This window comes from Theobroma cacao, chromosome 1 (assembly GCF_000208745.1).
Source record: "Theobroma cacao cultivar B97-61/B2 chromosome 1, Criollo_cocoa_genome_V2, whole genome shotgun sequence".
Taxonomy (NCBI): Eukaryota; Viridiplantae; Streptophyta; class Magnoliopsida; order Malvales; family Malvaceae; genus Theobroma; species Theobroma cacao.
In genome coordinates, this window is record NC_030850.1 from 71,966 (window position 1) to 95,095 (window position 23,130).

Below are 23,130 nucleotides of genomic sequence, written 5' to 3' on the forward strand. Positions count from 1 at the left end.
AGCTGCAAGTGGCTTTCATCTCACAAACATTAAAACTAACATAGTATGCTTTATGGCTTTCCCCAAATTTAGCAGCTCGATGAACTTTGGTTGCCAAGAAAGTTGATGTCTCAACCAACTCTTCTTGAAATTTTATGAACAATTTCTGTCCTTGTCAACGCGAAAGAAAGCAAAAGAGCTGGTAGGAAAGTTATAGTAATCAATAACTTTGTGTCATGCCAAAATTAAATGCAGTTGTTTACTCTAGCTTGAAGCTTGGCATTAGCGGTATGAAACTCAAAAACAATGCACCTTACAGCAATAGAATACACAGGAAGTGTTGTAAAGTTGAAAAATGGAAGCAATGCTATGCGCTCTGCAGTCAAGTAGAGGAAGAGGATAGCCACATGTCATAATCATACACTACATTAAAACAGAATTTATGCTATTGTTAGGTAAGGACAGGACAACGTGTTACAGGTTCTACATCAACTCCAAATTGAGGGACTTTGTCTCGGGCTTTTGGATGCTAGATAGTTTAGCCTCTGTGAAGAAGCAAGCAAGGGGCAACACCTATGGATACACAAATCAACCCACTAACCACATGAACACAGTTGACCACAGTGTAAGTGAAATTGACGCCAACCCATATGTCCACAGCATTATGACAGAGCATTCGCTCTCTCCGGCTTTAAACAATTGGGTGATTGTGCCTGCACCACCAAAAATAGGGAAAGAAAACCTTCATCTTTATATCTGTAATAATAAAGAAATCAACTCCAACCAAACCCCTTCTTTCCATCAGCCATGTAGTGAGAACTGAGAAGAATATGCAACAGCCAACATGCACCGACTGGTCTACATAAAAGCAGAATTTTACTTCTGGTGACAAGTGCAACATAGGTAAAGCACTTTAGCATGAGAGCCAGCCTTATTAGCACGTGCATGACTGCTAGTGATGTGATACCAAACAAGTTCAACTCAGCCCATCATGTGACACTTGGTTCAGAAGACATGCAAAATTAAAGATAGACTGGTTGTGTTTTCCTGGTGATTGTCTCGGTCTTGAGTAGCTGGTGGTTCCTTTCTGTTTACTGTGCCTTGTTCTTATGGTTGATGGCGGAATCTCTTGGATTCCTTTTCTTATATAGTCATGTGATTAATTTTTGTTTTCTGGTCACTGGGATCGTGTTTTTTGCAGATTGTATAAGTGCACACCCGGCAGCCTCTTTTGTTCTGATGGGCTCTGTTGTTTAGTGCCTTAACAGTGTATTGGGGAGATATGCTTGTTTTAGTCTAAGGGCATCTCAACCACTATACAGCCAACTTGGCGATGTTGATGCTATGGGAATGCTTTTCATTCCCCTTTTATTACTGGAAGCTACCTATTGATTTTCAAAAAAAAAATTGAAGATAAACTGAAATTGAAGCCAAACTTCAGGAATCTACGTTTGCTGCTTCATCAAAATCAACTTAAAATCACTTCACTATACCTATGTTCATTGCTGGTGGGAGTGCGTATTGTAGCAGAAGAATGAACTGATATAGTGGATCTGAGTGCACCAGACCAAACCGGACTGCAGTCTTAATGATGACAATGCCCAACAAGGGGAGGAAAACATACCGAACAGCAATTACTCCAACTACAAGTGACAGGCAAATACCTGGTCCTTTCAAACCTGAATATCACCCAACATCCAGTAAAAAGTTAAAATGACCACAAACTACGACATTTCCAAATAGTGATAGCAAACACTATATAAAAAAAACGAACTCCATATTACCTCTAAGAAGGTTTCCTCCCACTATCAGGGTTATGATTGGGATGGCTGCATCCCTGCGAATCAACCGTTAGAAAAAACAATGGCAGCCAGAGAAAAAGGAACGTGCGAAGCATGCTTTAAAAGAAACGTAATTTGAAAATATGAGTAAAGAAAAAGAATCAGCTCAATGCTATATATTATCTCCATAGTTGATGTGGCAGGAAAAGAAAACATTTCTGCAGTGATTGATTAATCATTAAAATGAACATGAAACTGCATAGTTTTTTCTTTGCAATCCTGAAAAGACTTTGATATATATCATATACACAATCAGAGAGGTGGAGTTCTGATGCATACCCCAACAGAGAAGCAGAGTCTTGAACCACATGGAGGGGAGCATTACCACCAATTATGAGATTTCGAATTTGGGGAACTACACCTATAGTGAATCCAATAAACTATGCAAGAAAACAACAATGTCAGTTACTGTCAAAAACAAGTGATTCTATAATAGGATAAAGCGGGCCAAGAGGATACCGCCCCAGTAGTTGAAGGTGCAAATAAAGCCTTCAGATTGAGTTTTTGTGAAATCATCCTTAAATACTGCCAAGTCTTGTCAAAATCTGATACCTGCCATAAAATACCTATAGCAATCAAATTACAATCTAATGGATAAAAAGCAACTCCGCAATGGCAGATAACAACATGTGAGATCTTCCAGATACCAAGTGAACAGACTGTAGTCTGTCCCTCAGATTTCAATTACATTTCAATCTTTCAGTAGTGTTTATCACACACATGAATGTAAACTCTGTAACAGGTATTATGTGAATATGTGTGGTGCAAATTATACATTTCAATGTAAAGAACTTTGGTACCATCAAAGAACTTCTAAACTACTGATATTCTGGTGTCCGCAGTTGTTCCTTCTCCTTGATGCATTTCCATTAGAAAAATATGACTTAGTTGATGAAGTAAAAGGTACCAGCTAGCTTTCACATTTTGTTTCTTATGGAACAGTAAGAAAGCACCAAATGGAAGTTATAACTATCTCTTCCTTGGAAATATGTTCCTTGGAAAAGAGATTGACGGATTTGATGTTTCAAATCACAAGAATCACACACGAATCAACTATTCACAGATGATACTATCAAAGTAATTAAGCCATGCATAATATCAATTCATATTAAAGACATTGGGAAATATGGAATGAGAAAAGAAAAAGAACTTAAGGCCAGCTATATATGGTGTATATCTGTTGATATTGTGTCCGGTCTCTATTTTTCTAGTACATACATGTTTATGAATGCACTCCTCATCCACACATGTACATATCAGGGAAAGAAGTTTTCCAACATGGTTGTTTGGTCGTATGAGAACCTTATTGGTTCTGCAAATAATATTGATTTGATATCAGTGACTATATGGAGAATGATGACACAAAAAAGAAAAAGAAGGACAAAAAAATAAAAATTACACCATGTCTTAAAGATAGAAATGGATGCATAATAATAATAATAATGCTAGAAAATAATAAGATAGGAACAACCTTGACAGTTCCGTTTGGTTTGGTGCATGGAAATGTCAATTCATGCGTATACTTGAGAGAGATGGAGCAATCATTTGAAGGAAGAAGAAATTCTGAGTAATCCTCTTCAAGTAATGCTGGCATGCCTTCCGTAGACTTCAAAATTCTAGTTGAGCCATCTCCATTAACGTCTTTGTTGACCTTACTTGAGGAAACTCGCACTATGTTGTATACATAAGACCACAAGTAAATGGCTCCTATCTGAAATATCAGAAAAGAACTGTTGATCAAAGGCAGTGAAGGAACTTAAATTGTTTCTGTCATGCATTTTTGTATCTCTACCTACAGTCTGGTGGTAGGAGGAGAATGTGAGAGATAGGCAGTGTAACAATATCTGATGCATGCATTGTCAAGTCACCAGTTGGTTCCAACAGATTATAGCTACTTGAGACAATGGCTATAAAAAAAATGGTTATTGGTGTTCTCTTGTATGTGTTTGTGGTTTTTATTCCTTATTTGATTAGGAAAAATGAAAGAAAGCAGATAAAGATAAGTGATTATCATACCGCCATAGAAAGTGAAGCATAAGCCATTCCGTACTTATGGCAAATGTCAGGAGTGCCGAAGGGACTGCCTTTCTCTGTACAGATCGCTGGAACGACAATTAAGGGCAAGTGTCCCATATTTCCTGTTTAGGTTAACCCAAAAGATAACTACTTGGATTTGTTTGAAGGAAGTATGAATAATACAAGATGCAACTATGCAAGTTTGTGGCAGCATATAAATGTGTATGACAATTAATTCCGAAGTCTTTTTCCCTTAAAAATTTTTAATGCCACATGAGCTCTTCAACCTAATAAACCCTTGCTTGTATGATAAGGGATACTCAGGAAAACAATCAATGATCATATTGACATATTTTGTGTAGAAAACCCATCAAGTCCTGCGGCATTGGAAAAAAAATTGAGTGTCGAAAAGAGAGAAAATAGAGAGGAAAAACACTAGGAAGAGTAAGAGAGGGCAGGAGACTGGAGAGATCACCAGAGGATAGGTCCGAGTGCTAGGATTAGTGAATGGGGGGCAGGGCAGGAGGAAAAGAGAAGGGAGACAGGGATTTTCTATTTCCAACGATGGAGGAGAAGGGCGTTCTCTGCTGATGTCAACAATATCAGTGTGAACACCCAGTGGAGAGAGCTAAAAACTATCTTTGACCGGTTGTTGTTGATTTATTCATACCTAATCAGCCAAGAAGACGATTGATGAAGTATGCTTTCGTCCGTTATAGGACGGTGGAAGAACTGCAAAGACCAATCCGATATGGACAAAATGCAAAGTTGAAGGGAAGGCACTTGTTGATTAAAGAAGCCATCTCACCAGTGATTGGGGATAGGAGAAAGGAGCAGGGTGAATCACTAGAATTACAAACAGGGGGAGCAAGCACTCAAAAGTCTTACAAAGACGTACTTGCTTCAAATGGAAACAGGAACCTGCAAATGCTCTTGTTCCCAAACAGGTGATGAATGATTGGAACAAAGAGGTGGATGGGATTAAAGCGTAGCGCGATAGGGAGTTTAAAACCATTAATAAGCTGTCAGCAGTTACAGAACAGCTTAATGACTGAAGGGATCATGGCAATGGTGAGATCAGCAGGGGGTTAAACGTGATTGTGACTTTTAACGAGACGAAGGATATGGATGGTACTCTGGTGAAATAGGCAGCGATATTAGAAAAGTGGTTTGAAAAAATTCAACCCTATGATCTGAATGAAGATGGAAGGAAGTATTTGGTGTGGGTCCAAGTTGAAGAACTACCAGCTCACCTCTTGCACCAAAAAATGTTCGAGGCACTGGGTAATTCATGGGGAAAATTCCTTCAAGTTGACAAGGCAACTGAGTTGAAGAACACGTTGGACTATGCTCTCATAAAAGCTGAAGTAAATAGCAAGAGAATGATTCCTGACTATCCTCAGATCATGGTGAATGGCAAAGTTATAAAAATAAAAGCAAAAATTATCGGGATGGAAACTTGTGGTCTGGGCAGGAAAACGCTGACAACAATGGAAGAACGGCGATAAAAAGTACAGCAGAACTGGTGGCGATCGGCGCTGAGGGATGGGTGACGAACATGGGAGGGGAAAGGAGTCCATCTCCAACCGTTGAAAAATGTAAATCAAAATCAGCGGTTTAGACGGAGTTAGGGAAGAACCAAAAGACAAAGCAAAGTAGCAAACAGGGGAAAGCAAAAGTTGTAGGAAAAAGGGGTTGACGTAATCACATGGCAGGTTGGTAGAATAAATTAAAATAAAATAAAATAATTATTAGGTAAAAATAAAATAAAATAGAATAAAATAAAATAAATATTATATATTTTGATATGGTGAAAGATAAAGACATAAATAATTATTATAATTTATTACAATGTTTAGTTGATGACAATAACTTTGAAATAAAAAATAAATAAAAAATAAAAAAGATAAAAATACCCTTTATTATATATATAATTATATATTTTTAATAATTTTTATATTTTTAAATATTAAATAATTTATAATTAATTAAAAATATTAATAATTATAATTTATTATAAATNTTCATTAATTAATATTATTATTATTATTAAAATATTAATAATTTTTTATTTTTTGTTTATACTCATTAAAATTTTAATATATTAATAATTTAATAAATAAAACATTAATAGTTTAAAAATATTAATATTTTAAATTTTACAAATATTTTTTTTTGTTTTTTTTCTTTTTTATGGATCAGTTGTCGAAAAGGCAACTAGTGTAATAAAATGCTGATCTGGCACACCGAGTGCCCGGATCTGGCCACTACGGCTCCAGATCGATGCTTCCCCGAGATTGGATTTGGTCGTGGAGTGTCAGATCCAACCGTAAGATTCGGTCAGGAAGCACGAGATTCGGTGCTTTTCGCAACCAGATCTGACCGTTAAGTGCCAGATCTAGCTGGATCTTGGTTGAATATTATCGAAAAGGATTAAATCGACACTTTTCAACCATATTCAGTAGTGAAATCGTCGTCGTCGTCGTCGTCGTCGCCACCACCAACATCATCTTCGGGGTTGAGTGCTAGTTAGAGAGAGAATGAGAGAGGAAAGAACGTGAGAAGAGAGAGAAAGGAGAAAGAAAAATGAGAAAAAAAAAGAATATTTATAGGTCTAGGGTTGTTATATTTTTAAGTTATAAAGGGTATTTTAGTTTTATTACATTTTAGAGCTATTCCCTCAATCATGGAATAGTAAAACCCATGAGGAAGCTCAGGTGTAGTTATGCTTGAGTTTTATCCCATTTTAAGGAATAACTATTACTAGATAACACCTATTCCTTGTGGCATTGTTGTACCAAACGGAAGTAGAGCAAAACCATGGAAATGACAAGGAATAGCTTAACTATTCTCTGTACCAAACGTGCAGTTAGAGTCTCCGAAAAGAAGCATTGATAGGAGGGAAAATTTGAAAAGATCAAGTAAAAATAAAGAGAAAAATTCGAGCTTTGAAAATATAAGAAACAACAGTCAGGAGAAACATGTCGTGTCACAGGTTTTTGTACATGACGTGTAACACGCTAACCATAACTTGTCACAGGTTTTTGTACATGACGTGTCACACGTTAACCATGACTTGTCACAGATTTTTGTATATAGTGTGTAACATCATAGCGAGTAATTTTATTAAAGGTAATTTTATCAAACTTGATTAAAAATAATTAAAATTATAAAAAAATTATTTTTAAAAATATCTTATCTTTAAAAATTATTTTTTAAAATACGAAAAAAAAATCAAGTTGCATACCGTCTTGTGAAAGAAGGGGTTCAAAGGCAAGTGGATTTGATCACAATCTTCGACTGATGCTGTCTCAGGGGCTGATATTATTCATTGGAGTTGGGGTCTCCAGGCCTTTATTCCTACATGATGGAGCCAGAAAAGCCTGGGTTTGACGCTGAAAACGGGGCTGGGAACCAGAGGCTGCTTTTGAACCCAAGAGGTCTGGTGAGTTCTGTTTTTGGGCTGGGGAATTATGGTATGATAATGTCTAAATGAATGAAGGCCAAGCTTTCCTTTCCTTTCTAGTTCCTTTTGTTTTCGACCTGTACTGATTGAGAAAGGGTCATTTTTGTATCGATGAGTTGGTTTGATATGCTTGCTTGGTTGATTTGTTTGGCTGGGGACCTAGGTCTGTAAATTTTGTGGGTTACTTCTTGTTAGTATGCTGAACAGGTAGGGGGATCTTGGAAATGTATAGCAGACTAGTGCTCTGCGTTTCTGTATAACAGAGCTGATCACCATTGTATTTTTATGGGAAAAATTTTATGCAAATGAGTTTCACATCGACGAAACTCTTAGGCCTAAATTCGTCCCAGGCCTGGTGGGTTGTTGCCTACAGGTATACTAATGATATTATTAAATTTAAAAAAAAAGGTCTTGGGGCATTATATATTTGTCAAGCAGAAAGTCAATTTCTTGTACTAAGAATAAACCATGAGGTGCATGAACAAACACTTTCTGTAGCATTTGTAAAGGACCAGTTTAGCAATGAGAACAACGTGTCAAAAAAGTTTAGATTAATTACGCCTTCTGAACTACGCAACTTTCCTTGTTTCTCTGACTTAAATGCATGATAATGTGAATTTTGCAGGACCTTTCCTTGGAGGACCCTGATAAATTATTACCGCAGATGCAATCAGCTTGAACATATCTGAAACCAAATAGGCTATGCTGTTTCTGACTTCCAATGAAACTGCATGTACGACTAAAGAGATATATATATACCTGCTGCACAGCAACTCAATATGAGGCCTCTTAGATGTTGAGGAGCTTTTGTAATTTTTACTAGTACCCATCCCATTGCTGAGCCAATAATAAATGTGTTCAGGATATTGAATGGCATGAACCACCTATGTATAACGTTGAATTGAAAGAAGAAAAATTAGCTCACACCATAAATTAAACAACAATTATCACAATAAGTAAATGTGATTGAGTACCCAGAACCGAACTCACAATAAAACAATGCTCTCAAAGGTAATTGTTTTGGCCAGGTTGCTACTGACCACTGCGGGATTAAACACGTAAAAAACAACCTGATCACAGACAAAAGCATGGTTCTTATTTATGAAGTTCCTGAGATTGACAAATTATTTCCAAGTTTTCATAACGCATGGCAGACCCTGTTCAATGAGAAATATTATATATGATACACAACCGAAATCTGAGAATCTACGACTTACATTATTCAACTGCTTCCTCGCATCCTCCCCCATAACATCTATACGATCCAAGGCGAGAAATGAACCAAGTGCCGTCAGCAGGAGCACTTTCAAAACTGGCATAGAAGCAACAACAAACAAATCTAGAAACCTCATCGTATCGATTCTTCTAACGTTTCAAATACAATCCACTCCTGCTCAAAGGAGAGAAGTTTTCAATATAAGGACATCTTTCAGCGCACTGTTATGCTACTTGTAAATTTGCACACCTAAACCGTAAGTAATGCAAGGAAGAATACTATCATTAAACTTTTAAACCCTTCTTGTCATGATCAACATCATTGGAATGTAACCGCAATGTAAGTGGTTACAGCTAATTGATGCACTAAATATGTCTATATAGAAACAAAATGCGTGAAATGCCTCCTAAGGATTGAGGTAGGCGTGGTTATAGACCAATGGGAAAGTGGAATGCAAGAAGAAGAAGAAAGTTCGCACACCGCACCTTTCTTCTTCACTCTCCCAACATTTTAGGGGAGAATAAAAGAGGCTAAGAATGTGGTATGAAATTTTTTAAAAAAAATGATGAGACTTTGGAATGACGAGAAAGCTAACAAGTTTGAATGTGAATGCGGCGGGGATAAAATGCTTGGGAGTGAAGAAATAAAGACGGAGCTATAACCTATTGCTGGACAGGCGCTGTTTTTGCGTGGTTGCTCTGGCCTCTGGATTGTCTATTGATACCGACCTTTTGAAGTCATTTATATTTGCTTAAGCTTAAACAGGTACATGACTTATGTGCCTGTATGGGTTGATAAAACATTTTTGGATGATTTGCTTTAGACTTCAGAACAAGAAACCATAAACAATGAACAAAGAGGGATAAAGAAAGGAGTCACCAGGTGTGGCCCAGTGGCTCAAAACTCTTCTTAAGCAGCTGGTGCGTGGCCCTGGCGCTCCATCATACATGTCCGTGACTGTGGACCCACCACCCCAGAATCTTAACAAACCATTCCATTTATCTTCATCGATCCTTTCAGCTTTAAGAGATTCAAGCCCTCCTTCCTGTTACCTTCCTTCTGTTTTAACTTTGCTTTACACTGGTCCACAGTTGTTCACCACCTTCTTCCCGCTCCACAGTACAACATCAAGAATGAGATCTAAAGGTTCAAAATGCACTCTTTCGCATTGCAATCTGCATAGAGATGGCATCTATTTCTCACTCTCACATGTCAAACATTTTACTTTCAGATATCAGATATTGGTTGTTGCATGTTCCACTAGACTCTTCTACAGCTACTTCCTTCTCTTGTTAAACAGTACTCAAGGAAACTCCATTGTAACCTTTCCTCCTCTTTTTTTTTTTAATTCCAAAAAAAAAAAGAGGAAAGTTCGCATTCACATTTTAACTATGTGTCGCATGATCCAACATCAAAACACCATCGCATTTTCATGACCACTGTGCAATTAAACCACGGATGCCTATAGATATGATATTTGGCCCTCTGGGAAGCCTGCAAGTGCGTAAATTCCCATCAAAAGATATTAATTTTCACATATAATCTCTAATGAATCATCAAATGGAAAAACTACAATGACCCCCCTCCCCAAGAGAGAGAGAGTTCGATACTCCTTTCAGTTTTGATACATGGGGAATTTTAAAAGTAAAAATTCCTTCTTTGGAGAGGCTACGACCACTAATTAGCCCCTCTCAATAACTCTACTACATATACACGTAACCAAATACCATATTCATGCTTTGATCAATTACATCCCCTGTGATCGATGAGTCCGTAAAATAATAATAAAGCAGAAAAAGAATTACTAAGCCAGAATTTTAAAGGTCGACCAGAGTGTATGGGAGAATGAAGCCACAGCATAATGACTGAACATTCACCCTGACCAACCCCAAACAGCTCTGTGATTGTACCTATAAAAAAATATTCATGAAAGTCGCAAATCTTTTGATTCTGGAATAGTTTGGAGAATGCTAGTTTCTTTTGTCACATTACATCTCCTGTATAGGACACAGGATGTGTTTCAGAAAAAGTTTCTCTAGCACATGAACACATAGGAACCCTGGAATGGATGCAACACATTCTTAAAAACCTATAATAGTTTCTTTAAACAGCACCTCCCTCCTTCAAAACCAATACTTGATTCGCCCTCTGGCTGCAGACAATACCTCTAGTTGATTTGCATCATTTTATCATTTATCCGTTCTCTTTAATGCCCAAAATCAAACCAAATATTTTCTCCGGACTCCAATCCAATGACGCAAGCTATGACTCACTCCAGCATCCATCTGAAACTCTACTTAATGCAGAAAGCAAAAGACAGTCCTATAACCCTTAACACTCCAACATGACTTATCAATTCTGACAAAGTAGACGAACTGCTGGATAATGTGAACCTAATCAAACACATTAGACACCTTTGGGAACCAGTCTAATCAAACTTCTTGGAGCCTACAACAGAGGATGGAAACAAGAAATAAAGAAAGCAAGCGAAGCAAAACTGCAGCGGTTTGGAATCAACAACCTTGTTTCTATTTTCAACATACTTTCAAGAACAATTATCCTCTCCCACCACAATGACTACAGCCCCTTTGTTCATAGAAGAAAGTTTAACTTCCCTCCCCTCCCCTTGTTTATGTTGTGGGCTAAATTTTTATCCTGGGCCATTGTTGGGCCAAGAACTGGTTAAAGGTCCGAGAAAAGAAGCGGTGACGTCGTTTCGCACAAGTATGAGAACTGGTATCGTGCACGTGGGGTGGTGTTCTGGTGCGGTGGCATCGAAACTCCAAAGTCCAAAGGCAGAAGTAAAGAAAGAAAGAACGCTCAAGGAATGCGTGATCAAAGAAATTTCTAGCTAGTGTCTGTCGAGTATCAGTCTGGTAGACAAGCAGCTGGAGTAAATCAAAATTAAAGAAAGCAAGAAGGTAATCAAGAGGATTTGTTTTATCTTTCTTTCGTACGGTATATATATATTTCGATTTTGAAGCTCAGCGAAACCCAGAATAGAATTAATTAGAAAATTTTAGGGTTTACTTACATTAGGGTTCAGGATTCCTTCTCCTCCTCCACCTTCATTTTTGAAAGCAGGCAAGTCTCTCTTTATTCCTCTTTTTTCTTTTCCAATTTAATAATTGCATTTTCTTTAAGCAATATAATCCTGCTTATTATTGCATTTTCTTTGGGCAAAGTTGAAAATTTTCTTTTGACTCTCCTTTTAAGTTTTAAGAGAAGCAGCCACAGATAGTAAAGTTCAGACTTTTTTCTCCTTCACATTCATTTTCTTGTTTTGGATTTCGTCACCTCAACTGTGGTTTATGGTTTCCTCAATTAAGTGATTCGTTCCTTGAGACAGACGACTGCTTGATTGTTAATAATTAACAAACGTTTTTTTCTTTTACAATACATAGATAAATAAAACTAAAATATGATATGGATCATGGATGTGTAGGAGTTTTCAACCATGCATAGAATGGACTCCATGATAAGTGATACCAAGGAAAATGAAAACGAGGCAGAACTAGCTGTTCCAGGTGCTTCTGACATGAACCAGGGAGACCATCGTGGTACTCCCCAGCTTCAGGAACAATCTTCTTCCCCTTCCTCTGTACCCGTGGAGGCTAATTCAATTCCCTCTCAGACTGAGAACACCAATGCTGATAACAACATAGAACCACATTCTACTCCACCTCAGCATTCTCTTAGCTCAGTTCCTATCCACAATGACCAAGCTTCATTGAAGCCTGCTACTGAAATCCCAAGTAATGTGAAATCTGAATCCTCTGATCTGAAGGCACCCATGGATGCTACAATTGACTCCCCTTCGTCCTCCAATCATATTCAAATTGCTGAACCCACAACTGATGTTAAAACTGAAACCTCCTCTGGCTCTCCTCCAAAACCAGCTGCAAATGCCAAAACTGAAACTTGTTCTGCATTACCTATAAGTAAAACTAATTGTGATATTGACCCTGTACCTACAAGCCCTAATGAACCTGAACAACTTACGCCTTGTCCATCATCTTCTGATATCAAACTGGTGAAGGAGAAGGGGGATGATTTGAAGAATGGGGTCAATAAAGTGGACTTACCTACAGCCCCTGTTAATGGGAACAGCAATTCTGAGCTCTCATTTCGCTTTGATGATGTTCATTTTTCTGATGGCAATGAGTCAGGAACCGAAGAGGAGCAATCAGCCTTCATGAAGCAACTGGAAATTTTCTTCAAAGAGAGAGGCATGGAATTTAAGCCTCCTAAATTTTATGGAGAAGGACTCAATTGCCTTAAGTATGTTTATTTGTACTTGAATTATTGTTTTCTATTTGCAACTATGATGTGTTGGTAAATTTCTGGTTAACTGACATTTATTCACCTTTTACGGGGATAAGGCTGTGGAGAGCTGTTACTAGATTGGGTGGCTATGACAAGGTATGTAGTGTTTTGCCATGATTTCAATTAAATGTTTAAAATTTTTGCATGCGTTGTGCAATCTACTTTTATAAATTGTAAATGGTTTTAGGTTAGCCAAGTTAAGGAACACAATATGACTGGAGCTGGCAATTACCTTATTTTTATGTAATTTCAGAAAAATAAATTTATATTACCTTGGGTATGAAATAGTTAGTAGTGGCTCGAATTCATCCTCCCCCCTCAAAGATGCACATGTGCACACTATCACACAAATTTGCTAAAATTTATATCATCAAGTGGATGAGTAAACTGGGCTTCTTTGACTACTGGAAAAACCAATCTTAACCCTAATAAAACAAGCTAGTATTTGTAAGTTGCAACTAGTTTATGTTTCATCCAAAATCTAATAAAAAGGGTAAATTGTTCCTTTAAAAGTCATAGGGTAGCTTTCTGTATCTTTTCACCTTTTAATTATATTTCCTCTGGATAGTTACTCTTATTTTAGCATTTTAATGCGGTCATTGTTCCATTCCTAATTGGCCATGATCATGGTCTTAAATTAAAATCTCTGCCAGTTATTTTTTTTCCTTGCCTGTCCACTGTCTTTTCTGTTTGATTCTTGTTTGGCATTTTCGTAAAAAAATTTCCTGGAAGCTAACTGAGCTTACTTTTTTGACAACATGCTGATTCAGTGGAGTGCTAGGCAACAATCTTGCCATCGCTAATTTGTTTGGGTGTAAATCTTTCTGAAGAGAACTGTCCCTTTCATAACATTACTTTTTCTCCTGTAATTTTATCAAGGTCTTTATTTTGGTTTATGTTAGATTTCTGAATTAGTGGTAAATACTACATCCTCACTTATATAAGATTTTTGCTTTTCGAGAAGTTAGATTAGAAAAGCATATATAAATTTTAGCATGGTTTGTTGTACAATTTGACCTAACTTAATCTAAACTCAATCCTCTCAGAAAACTCTCTCTCTCTCTCTCTCTCACACACACACACACACACACACATTTTTTAAAGAACTTCTGTTAAACCATGTAGTTATATATATCTTGCCAATGTTTGTTATGTGGGTTGCTCTGATGTGTATATTCTGTAAATTGAACTCTTTATACTCATTATTTTCTCAGTTGCAAATGTGGATATAACCACCTTCTTACTATGGATAGGTAACTTCATGTAAATTGTGGCGGCAAGTGGGAGAATCTTTCAAGCCCCCAAAGTAAGGGACAAGATGCAGAGTTACTTTCAATCTTGTTTTTAGCTTGCATATGGAAATCTCCTTATTTAGGAAATCGATAATGTGGTTCAATCATTTAAATTTAAAATCTTTTATGAACTCTAGTTCTTAAGGACACAAATGTTGCTCATTCACAAAATGAAAATGTTATTTTCTATGTTAAGTTCCCTGCCTCTCTCTCTCTCTCTCTCTCTCTCTCTCCTCTTCACTCCAAAAAATCAATGATATTTATATCTTTTCTGTTTCAATTTGTGCAGGACCTGTACTACCGTTTCATGGACATTTCGTGGTTTCTATGAGAAGGTATTTTACATTATAAATCATGCATGCTTAGGCAAATACTCTGGCATCTCATTTTTGGTTTGTTAGCATTTCCACATCACTCTGCACCTTTGGTTAAAAAAAAAAGATTTGGAAAAATTGGACACAACTTCCTTTAAATAATATCTTGCTTCCATACCGGTGCATCAAGTGAACTGCCTTATTGGTGACAGAACTTGACATGATTGCTATGTCATAAGCAGCTGTGTGGCTCCATAATTTACTTTGTGATATACATATATTCTATGCAAATTTGAGTTTTATGCCTTTGTTTCCTTCATATACCTGAGGCAGTTATTATCCAATGCTTGTGCCTTTTTTTGTTTATGATTTTTATGCATTGTCAGGCACTCCTTGATTATGAAAGGCATAAGACATGCGGTGGTGAGCTTAATATACCTATTGCTTCCCAATCAGAACCCATGAATGTTGATAATCAGGTAATATGGACTATCATTCTACTATCGGATTTTTAAAAAAAAAAAAAAAAGGAAAAGATATTGATTGAGATTGTGGTAAGTTTAACTGGGTTTAAAAGTATTCAACTTTATGTAATTCTGTTTTCCCAAACCATGTCTGCTTAAAAGTTGTATGGTGAAATGTTATACTTCAAAAGTTGTCACCTTTTGTATCTCTAATTGCAATAGATTTTGTGAGGTTTATCTTTCTTAATTGTCCCTTCCAACATTCTTTATGATGCTACTTGTGATTAGGCTGCAGGATCAGGTAGAGCACGGAGGGATGCAGCAGCTCGTGCTATGCGAGGTTGGCACTCACAACGTCATTTAAGTAATGGTGAAGTCAGTGACCCAATAATTAAGGTGTGGTGAAAATCAAGCATGCAATTTGTTTCCTCTGTTTTTCCCATTGATCCATAAAGGGGGAAAAAAGAGGAAAAGAAGAGCTCCAGTTCATTTTCATGTGTAATCTTTTGATCATGATATAGTATGATATTGCAATTTATCCATTTTATTTTTTGGTAGGATAAGAATTCTATTTCTCTGCAAAAGCGTGAAAAACAGCTTAAAAGCCTTGGTATGGCCTTTAAACAAATTTTCGTTCTTGATGTTTTAAAGCTTATGAAGATTTATGAAGCTGGATTCTTATGTACTAATGCAGGTTTGCTTAAACGTAAGAAACCATCTTACTTGGACCATGCTGTCAAAGCTGCACGTACCAAAGTATCCAAGGCACAGTTAAGGTCCATGTCACATATATTATGGGTGTTGACTATGCCCTTTACCAATTTGTTTGAGGTGAAAATAATTTTGTACAGCCTCTTTGGATGCAATATATTGACTTTCTTCTTAATTGACTAGTGTGGAGACAACGGTGGTTGATATTGGACCCCCAGCTGATTGGGTTAAGATCAATGTGCAGAAAACTGTAAGTTTCTATGCCCCTTCTCTCCAGAAAGGACATGTAGTTCTGGTTTTTGAAAGTTTGGCTTGTTTTGGTTTTACAGAAAGATTGTTTTGAGGTCTATGCTCTAGTGCCAGGCCTTCTTCGAGAGGAGGTCAGTACAAAAAACCCTAAAAACTGTTTGTGGTTTTTATTTTTATTTTTTACTACATATGGTTAGAACCAATGTGTACAAACAGTGCCTTTTGTTGGAATAATCATCATTCAAAGATTGGCCTAAGTTTGCAGCTTTACTAAGCATTTGGTTTCATGAAGCATGAGAATGTGATCTGCAGGGCTTTTGAGACAAATTGTTCTTGGATTTTGATCATGGAATCATACACTAGCTAGAATTGTTTTTCTGGCAGTTAACACTAAATTTCTGCACCATCTCTATGGAAGCTTTTCTTATGTGGTTATGTTGCAATTTTAGGTGCGTGTTCAATCTGATCCTGCAGGACGCCTAGTAATAAGCGGCGAACCTGAGCATCCCGATAATCCTTGGGGTGTCACACCCTTTAAAAAGGTGTGTAGTATACAAGAAGCTATGAAAAAAGTATTCTAGAAGGGAAATATTGTTCTAATTGCTTTATTAGCTAGAATATATTTTGCATTGCATCTTTATATGGATGTCATTATTATAAATGTAATTGTATGCCATGTTTTTAGTCTCTTCTGTGAGTTTTACATCCATGAGGGTGAATTGGTCTAAATAATTATATAGAATGAGAAGATTTTCAGGTTGACTCAGATCATTTATTTCATATAAAAAATGTATTTGAACATATCCTTATCTTTAGTTTGCTTCGTCAGTCCAATATTTTATCAAAAATAGACTAATCCTTGAAAAATTTTGGCTCCTTCATATGTTTCTATCAAGAACCTTCAATCTTCCCAACAGAACAATTGTATGTATTATGATTTATCGATATGAACATCTTCCTGAGACTAATCAAGGTTTTATTGGAAATAATTCTATTAATGCTCAGTCAATTTGGTTCAAAATCTCAAGGCAAACTGCCAGTTAATAACTTAATCATTATCTTCATTACAGGCATCATCTTTTGTGGTTGATGTCCGACCTTGTGGCCAATGTTAGGGCCACTTTAGAACTGTTTTTAAAATTTTATTGTGGCCGTGATGATGGCACTTCCCTAGCTAGCACTAAAATGTCTCACGTCAGTCATTAAATGTAGGAAAGAAATTTATTCTCATTCTAGCCTTAGGTGGTGGTATTCTCTTTCTCTTTTGGGGGGTAAGACATTATGAAGTAATTAGCTCTTCATGATGTCGACAATTTGGTCTTTTGATGTCAGGTTGTCAGCTTGCCCGCAAGGATTGATCCACATCAAACGTCAGCTGTGGTAACCCTTCATGGACAGTTGTTTGTTCGTGTTCCCTTTGAGCAAGTGTGACTAGCGGGACTAAAAACATCTGCTCGGCTCCACCAGCTGCGTGAGGTAAGGGGTGACTAGTGACTAGGAGGATTAAGCCAGAGGATAATGAAGCAAGCCCCAGTTTTAGTTTTGGACCTGTGAATTTGAATTTTTGTTTCCAAAAAGTAGTGTAGTTTAACGTATGTCGCCTTTTTATGATTCTAGTGAGTGCTACATGCAAGATATCCTTTTTATTCTTTGGAAAAGTTGTACATGGCTGATCTTATAGAGCTGCTTAAGGAATGACTACAAGATTTTCTCATTCATTGGCGGTGATATTAGTTTCAAATTCATTCCAATTGGAACAAAATATGAGTAATTATTGGGGAACACGGTAGGGAGGGCCGGTTGTGAATTGTGATCATCTTAATTCTTCAAACAGAATCTCGCAAGCAGATAGCAATGCCGTGTATGGTATCCCTGATAAACTCATGTTCTCATATATGGGATTGAGATCAGATGACAAATAATTGTGCGGCACTCTCTTCTTCCCTTTCTTCAATCCATTCCATTCTAGAAAAGAGGAAAAATTAAACAATTACACAGAAACCACCTCGTGTTGAAACTTAAAAATGCTTCTTGATACAAAATATAATTATCACCACCAAATAATGGAAAGTATACATACGTATATCATTATGAAATGACCTTGTCAAAAGCATACTGAGCCCAAACATCACGAGGCAGTCACCATTGACGCCAAGTCCAACTCTTCATCAGAATCAATCACATCTTCATAGTCATAGTATGCATTGACCTGCATGCGTGGTTCCATTGCAATAATTAGATGTTTTCAAAACATAGTTTCATCCAATATGGGCACCATTCCCATCAACTAGCAGATCTAAACCAATTAATACATGTAAAATTTGGTCTTCGAATTTTGCAGTTAGTAAGTTTGTAATTAGAATGCTCAAGTATATTGTTGGTGATTACATTTTATAACCCAGTTTGATACCTTTGGTCTTGGGGCAATTGCTTCAAAACTATGGAATTCGGGATCATCAAAATCAGGGGGCTTCAACACAACATATGCCCCTTTGTTATTGTATCTCTCTTCCGTTGCCTGCATTGCAGAAAGAAAAACTTAACAAGTTGTATAGTGGTTATCTAAGGACAACGTTAAATTGTGCTTTACCAGTCAAATATCAACAGCTACAAGATACTCAGAGAATGTGACACTCCCCAATGTTAAGTAAACAAAATTGACTCAAACAATAGAGATTGTCTCATATATTTCGTATCCACTACTCATAGTAATATCATTAAGAGAAATTCTACATGACAACAACAAGGCCAGCAATGCATGGTGGAACTCAATGTTAGGCAACTAAGAGCCAACTTCTGCAAATACGAGTGTAGTTGAGATAAGATAGCTATAATGCATGTGTTAGCACATAAGGAAAAGACAGCAGTAGAAATGATTGCATTTGAAGAAAGGAGGAAGAAACAAAAATTAAGTATAAATAAAGGAGATACAGTTATAAGGACCTTGCTCTTAATGATCTACTCAAGATATGCTCCACATGAAACACAAAGGTAAAAAGGCTTTGTTTTTTGTCAATTACTTTGTAGCAATAATTACATCTGTTGAACCAAAAGTACAAAATAAAAATTTAAAAAAAATCCTCTCTTTAGTTTTTCATTTGAGCAAGACATTCATAAACAGAATATCTCACATGTAAACATGAAAAATACAAAACAAAAATCAACCTTGGTATATCAAGTATCTGACAGTTTAAGAGATTTATATCCCTGTGATGCATTTCAACAAGACCACTAGACCACGTCAATGGAATCATGTCCAAGTTTATGATTCTACACAAACTGGCTAGACCTAGGAAAAAAAAAAGACTTTTACTTCCCATTTGGAAAACCAAAGATACATTTACAGGCAGTCAAATCTCCCAAAACACTTCAATGATTTCACACAAAAGATATCCCATCTTAAACACCACATATAACAGCACAAAATATCGGTAGAATAAAGTCGAGGATACAAATCCACAAAAATATTTGCAAGGATGTTGGCAGATGCAATACAAGCAAGACACATACATAAGTTGTCATTTGTTGTCAGGAATGAAAACCAGAAGCAATGCATTTGTATTTTGAGGGAAAAAAATTAAACCATTGAAGATCATGAAGATACCTGAAATTGTGGGTAGTCAGGAGCACTAAACACAGTTATCAACTTCCCTGACTCCACATCATGATCTATGGTGTATCCTTCATCCATTCCTGCAAGACCAGGCCTCTTTTCTCTAGCATCAGGGCCTTCATGTGATCTGATGATTAGCTGAGGCAATGGCACCAAACAGCAACCAAACTATCAATATTTTGCAACAAAAAAACAAGAGCTAGCCCCTAGGATTAATAGCTGTAATAAGTAACATACAAATTAAAAAAATGAAAGAATCACTATATGCCTTAAATTTCACTCGAACAATTGAATAGAAAAATCTATTACACAGTTATCAACTAAAGTTTAAGTTTACCGTACATAAAGAAAGACAAAGTTTATGAGCAATATTAGTATAGCTGTAAGTTTTTACATCATCAAGTTACTATCTTACTGGTACTCTCTGCAGACTTGAATCCAAAGTGCAAGTTTCGACAGGTAAACAAGGAGAGTGGAAGCACAATATTTTAATAACATGAAAATAACTCAACTGTTAAACAAAAGCTTTAAATGGAAAACGTACTTATGATGTTACCTTTAGTTTGAACTTCTTCAAGAACTCCTCGGTGCAATCAGGACCCCATAACAAGCCAATTCCTCTCTCTTTATTTGGGGAAAGACCAGGGCTCATTGATGGATCTGACCATAGCACGTCACCTGGAATCAAATTCAATCCTTCCCATGGAGGATCAAGAACTGATCTTCGAGCTTTAGATAATTCCTCGAAAGAACCAAGGCACAAAGAGTTGGCTACAGGGTTGAGGCTTATCCTACGATTCTTCTTCCCTTTTGACCTCTTTGAAGGGGTGACTGAAATGCTGCGGAAAAGGCCGCCATGAGCAGTATATACACGCCCAGCAATTATAGAGGCCAAAGGTAGTCCTTCGAAGCATCCCAAACATTTGCGGTACACATGCTTACCTTTATCTCCATACTTTGCCAGAACTTCCTTCTCAAATCCATAAACAGAGGTGCAGTATTTGGATTCATGATTTCCACGAAGAAGGTAAACTCTATGTGGCATGAAAACCTAGAAGAATATGATATCTTGTCAAATGTTATTTAATTATCAAAATAGATATTTATTTCACAAAAAAATCTGTGCCAATTATCAAAAGCCAATCTAATGTAAGGAAAAGAAATAAGCTTAATTTATGAGAAGTGAAGTGGATTTTTCGATTGACCACAAAAGGCAAGCATTGAACCAGCGTTTGAAAAGAAACAGGAAAAGAAAATACAAATGAACAAATCTGAAAAATAAGATAGGGAGAAAATGATATGTAAGGGAAGGTATTGCTACTGTATAATTGATCGTCAAAGTGATAATCTAGCGTGTTAAGAAGCTATCCCATTGGGGGAAATTCATTTACAAACAGAGAACGAAAGATGGTATTGAAATACTAAAACACGTAAAAGTGTATCCTTTAATTATAAAGACAACTTGAAAATTGGAAGTACCTTCCAGGCTAACAAGAGCAAGAAAGTCTCAAGACCCCAAGCTCCTCTGTCAACGTAATCCCCGTTGAAGACAAAGATACGATTTTGAGCAGGAAAGCCAGCATCTTTGAGGAGGAATAGAAGATCATGCAATTGCCCATGAAGATCGCCAACCACCACAACCGTTGAATCGGAGTCGAGGGTCTCGATTTGCAGGCAATTGGGTTCTTTGTGGAGGATCTTAGAAGCGGTGAGGACGAGGGCATCAAAGACGGGAACGGGGAGCACGGAGGGGAAGGCCGAGGGGGGCAGATTTCTTGAAGACCAGTCCAACGCCGACATGACATGCTGGATCCACTCAAGGCTCAGCTTCCCATCGGAAGGCCAAGACAGAGGAACCGGAGCAGCCGGTGGGGGTGGGGAAGGGGATGGAGAGCGGTTGTCGCAGGAGGTGGGCGTAGTGGTGGTGGAGGAGGAGGCATCTGCATCTCTTGAAGTCGGACTGGTAATGGTATTAGAGATGTTTTCAGAAGACATAAAAAGTAGGGTTTCTTTTTTCCCCTTTTTCTCTAAAAATTTGTGAGAAAGAATTTGTTTTTTATTTTCAGATGAGAAACTGTTTCAGAAAATTGGAAGCCCAGCATACAGTTGGAACTTGGAACATGGAACATACAGTACAATTACAACGGTTTTTGGCTCTCCATTAGTTATTTTGGTAGGAGGCTGTGTGTGCGAGTCACTTTATAATCCAGTGGTATTAGAGTTAATAGTAAAAGTGTTTAAAAGTTATCAGGACTAGGAATCTGCTACTACTTATGAAAATATATGTACTTACTGCTCCTATATATGAATTATGAAAATACAATACAGGTGTGTCTCGCTTACCATTATGACTTTCTGAACCTTTTTCGCAAATTGTCAACTTTTTTATTAATTAAATGAAAACTCATATCGGCATCCAGACAACGGATTCCCGTTCCCATTCAGCACCGACCACCAGATGCTGGCCTCGCTCGCACTTATCTCTTTAGTTTAGCAATAATTTTTCTGATCATTAGTAGTAATCTCAATTCTCTTCTTTCTTTTCAATTGTTTATATTTCACTCTTTTTATGAAAATGAACCTTTCATCTTAAATTAACAATATCTATGTTGTAAATGTTGCTGCTAACTGGTTTCCAACCTGCCTAGCTACTTTATTCTGTTTCACCACAATCCGAAACTCTCCGTCAGCCTGTCACTACAATTGTTTGTATAAGTAATTTGCAGTGCCAGTAGCAGGTTCCAAAATTTGTCATTGAACCTGGCCTTCGCCCTTTAGGACTTGGGTGAACCTCGATCGGCAGATCATGATGCTGATATTTGCTATGTGCTGCGCACCGCTGGTCGTGGTTGTACACCGCTTAGCAGCCAAAAACCAAAAAAGGGGGTTTTGTTTTGGACTTTTTTGGATTGCAGTCCACACTGTAAAGTTGATTCCTATTCACCCATGACAGGAAATTAAGAATGCTTGACTATACAGGCTTACTAATTAAGAAGTCTTACGTTTAGAAATATTGTTACAAAGTTCAAAATGGATGTGTCTCTCTTTTATAAAGTTAAAATCTTAAATGCTTGATTTATCACCATGCATTAATCAACACATCCTTTGATGAGTATACTCGCACAAGACAGGAAAGGAAAATGGAAGTTTGAAGCCTTGTGTTGTGCACTACTTATATATCCGGACTCCTGAGAAAGTGAGAAGGCCAACCATGGCCGCAAAGGAACGCTGCCACGTAATCTCCTGCGTGTTTGCAGGCTGTTTTCATTTCCTGCCCTACCTAATACTTCAGTAAACAACAAACCATCTGTACCTGTAATTAAGGAGTTGATGACCAACGTTGCTGACCTTTGTGCCTTGCCCTCGCAATTTTCCTCTGATGCAAACGCTGACAGTTGACCATCTGAACGATAGCAATATTATACCAGGCTGAGGCCTACATGCATATAATGAAATGAGTTTGTAACTTCATTTGCCGCTTGCGGGGATACAACACAACGCAATTATCAACTTAATATCTCAGCGACAAGTTCCTATGCTAATACAGTAGAAAAAGACATAATCATAAGTCAAAAAGAGGAAATTTAACGGAGTGGTCTACCAAATTCCACGTCTAATTGGCAATTTGATTTTGCGTTTGTTG

General features: G+C 37.2%; 3 protein-coding genes and 1 long non-coding RNA gene across 7 annotated transcripts; 2 read left to right on the top strand and 2 right to left on the bottom strand.

Moving 5' to 3' along the window:
* On the bottom strand, nucleotides 217–9,345 carry LOC18610605 (protein PIN-LIKES 3). Of its 2 annotated transcripts, none has more exons than XM_007046367.2 (11): nucleotides 9,181–9,345; nucleotides 8,520–8,692; nucleotides 8,293–8,372; nucleotides 8,062–8,186; nucleotides 3,837–3,958; nucleotides 3,292–3,531; nucleotides 2,280–2,372; nucleotides 2,100–2,200; nucleotides 1,764–1,816; nucleotides 1,473–1,658; nucleotides 217–692 (listed from the first exon to the last, which is right to left on the bottom strand). In XM_007046367.2, the coding sequence occupies exons 2-11, from the start codon at nucleotides 8,652–8,654 to the stop codon at nucleotides 568–570; spliced, it is 1,260 nt and encodes a 419-aa protein (XP_007046429.1). In that variant the 5' UTR covers nucleotides 8,655–8,692; nucleotides 9,181–9,345; the 3' UTR covers nucleotides 217–567. The 2 variants fall into 2 exon arrangements, with proteins under 2 accessions (XP_007046429.1, XP_017977355.1); XM_018121866.1 differs by lacking the exon at nucleotides 9,181–9,345 and adding an exon at nucleotides 9,004–9,157.
* Nucleotides 7,103–8,186, top strand: LOC18610607. Its single transcript, XR_001928195.1, has 2 exons — nucleotides 7,103–7,281; nucleotides 7,928–8,186. It is a non-coding gene; the product is annotated as an uncharacterized LOC18610607 (long non-coding RNA).
* LOC18610608 (AT-rich interactive domain-containing protein 3) lies at nucleotides 11,263–17,588 on the top strand. Of its 3 annotated transcripts, none has more exons than XM_018121838.1 (13): nucleotides 11,263–11,439; nucleotides 11,964–12,799; nucleotides 12,901–12,940; nucleotides 14,098–14,150; nucleotides 14,426–14,471; nucleotides 14,837–14,929; nucleotides 15,203–15,310; nucleotides 15,473–15,524; nucleotides 15,609–15,690; nucleotides 15,809–15,875; nucleotides 15,955–16,005; nucleotides 16,324–16,416; nucleotides 17,207–17,588. In XM_018121838.1, exons 2-13 carry the CDS (start codon nucleotides 11,976–11,978, stop codon nucleotides 17,303–17,305), a joined length of 1,608 nt encoding a protein of 535 aa, XP_017977327.1. In that variant the 5' UTR covers nucleotides 11,263–11,439; nucleotides 11,964–11,975; the 3' UTR covers nucleotides 17,306–17,588. The 3 variants fall into 3 exon arrangements, with proteins under 3 accessions (XP_017977327.1, XP_017977338.1, XP_017977334.1); XM_018121849.1 differs by having other exon boundaries at nucleotides 15,609–15,684; XM_018121845.1 differs by lacking the exon at nucleotides 11,263–11,439 and adding an exon at nucleotides 11,465–11,602.
* On the bottom strand, nucleotides 17,815–21,748 carry LOC18610609 (serine/threonine-protein phosphatase 7). Its single transcript, XM_007046373.2, is given in 6 exon segments — nucleotides 17,815–18,083; nucleotides 18,285–18,392; nucleotides 19,479–19,625; nucleotides 20,044–20,538; nucleotides 20,967–21,383; nucleotides 21,386–21,748. Coding segments are annotated over 6 exon segments (1,296 nt in total). The 5' UTR covers nucleotides 21,434–21,748; the 3' UTR covers nucleotides 17,815–18,002.

Excerpts from the sequence above, each read along its gene's own strand:
- LOC18610605 (XM_007046367.2), bottom strand. The coding sequence starts at position 8,654 with ATGAGGTTTCTAGATTTGTTTGTTGTTGCTTCTATGCCAGTTTTGAAA. Across the intron at positions 3,959-8,061 it reads ATTGAGTTGCTGTGCAGCAG|GAAATATGGGACACTTGCCC; the intron begins GTATATATATAT and ends TAACCTAAACAG. Across the intron at positions 693-1,472 it reads CCCACCAGCAATGAACATAG|GCACAATCACCCAATTGTTT; the intron begins GTATAGTGAAGT and ends TTGGTGGTGCAG.
- LOC18610608 (XM_018121838.1), top strand. The coding sequence starts at position 11,976 with ATGCATAGAATGGACTCCATGATAAGTGATACCAAGGAAAATGAAAAC. Across the intron at positions 15,311-15,472 it reads TCAGTGACCCAATAATTAAG|GATAAGAATTCTATTTCTCT; the intron begins GTGTGGTGAAAA and ends ATTTTTTGGTAG. Across the intron at positions 16,006-16,323 it reads CAGGCCTTCTTCGAGAGGAG|GTGCGTGTTCAATCTGATCC; the intron begins GTCAGTACAAAA and ends TTGCAATTTTAG.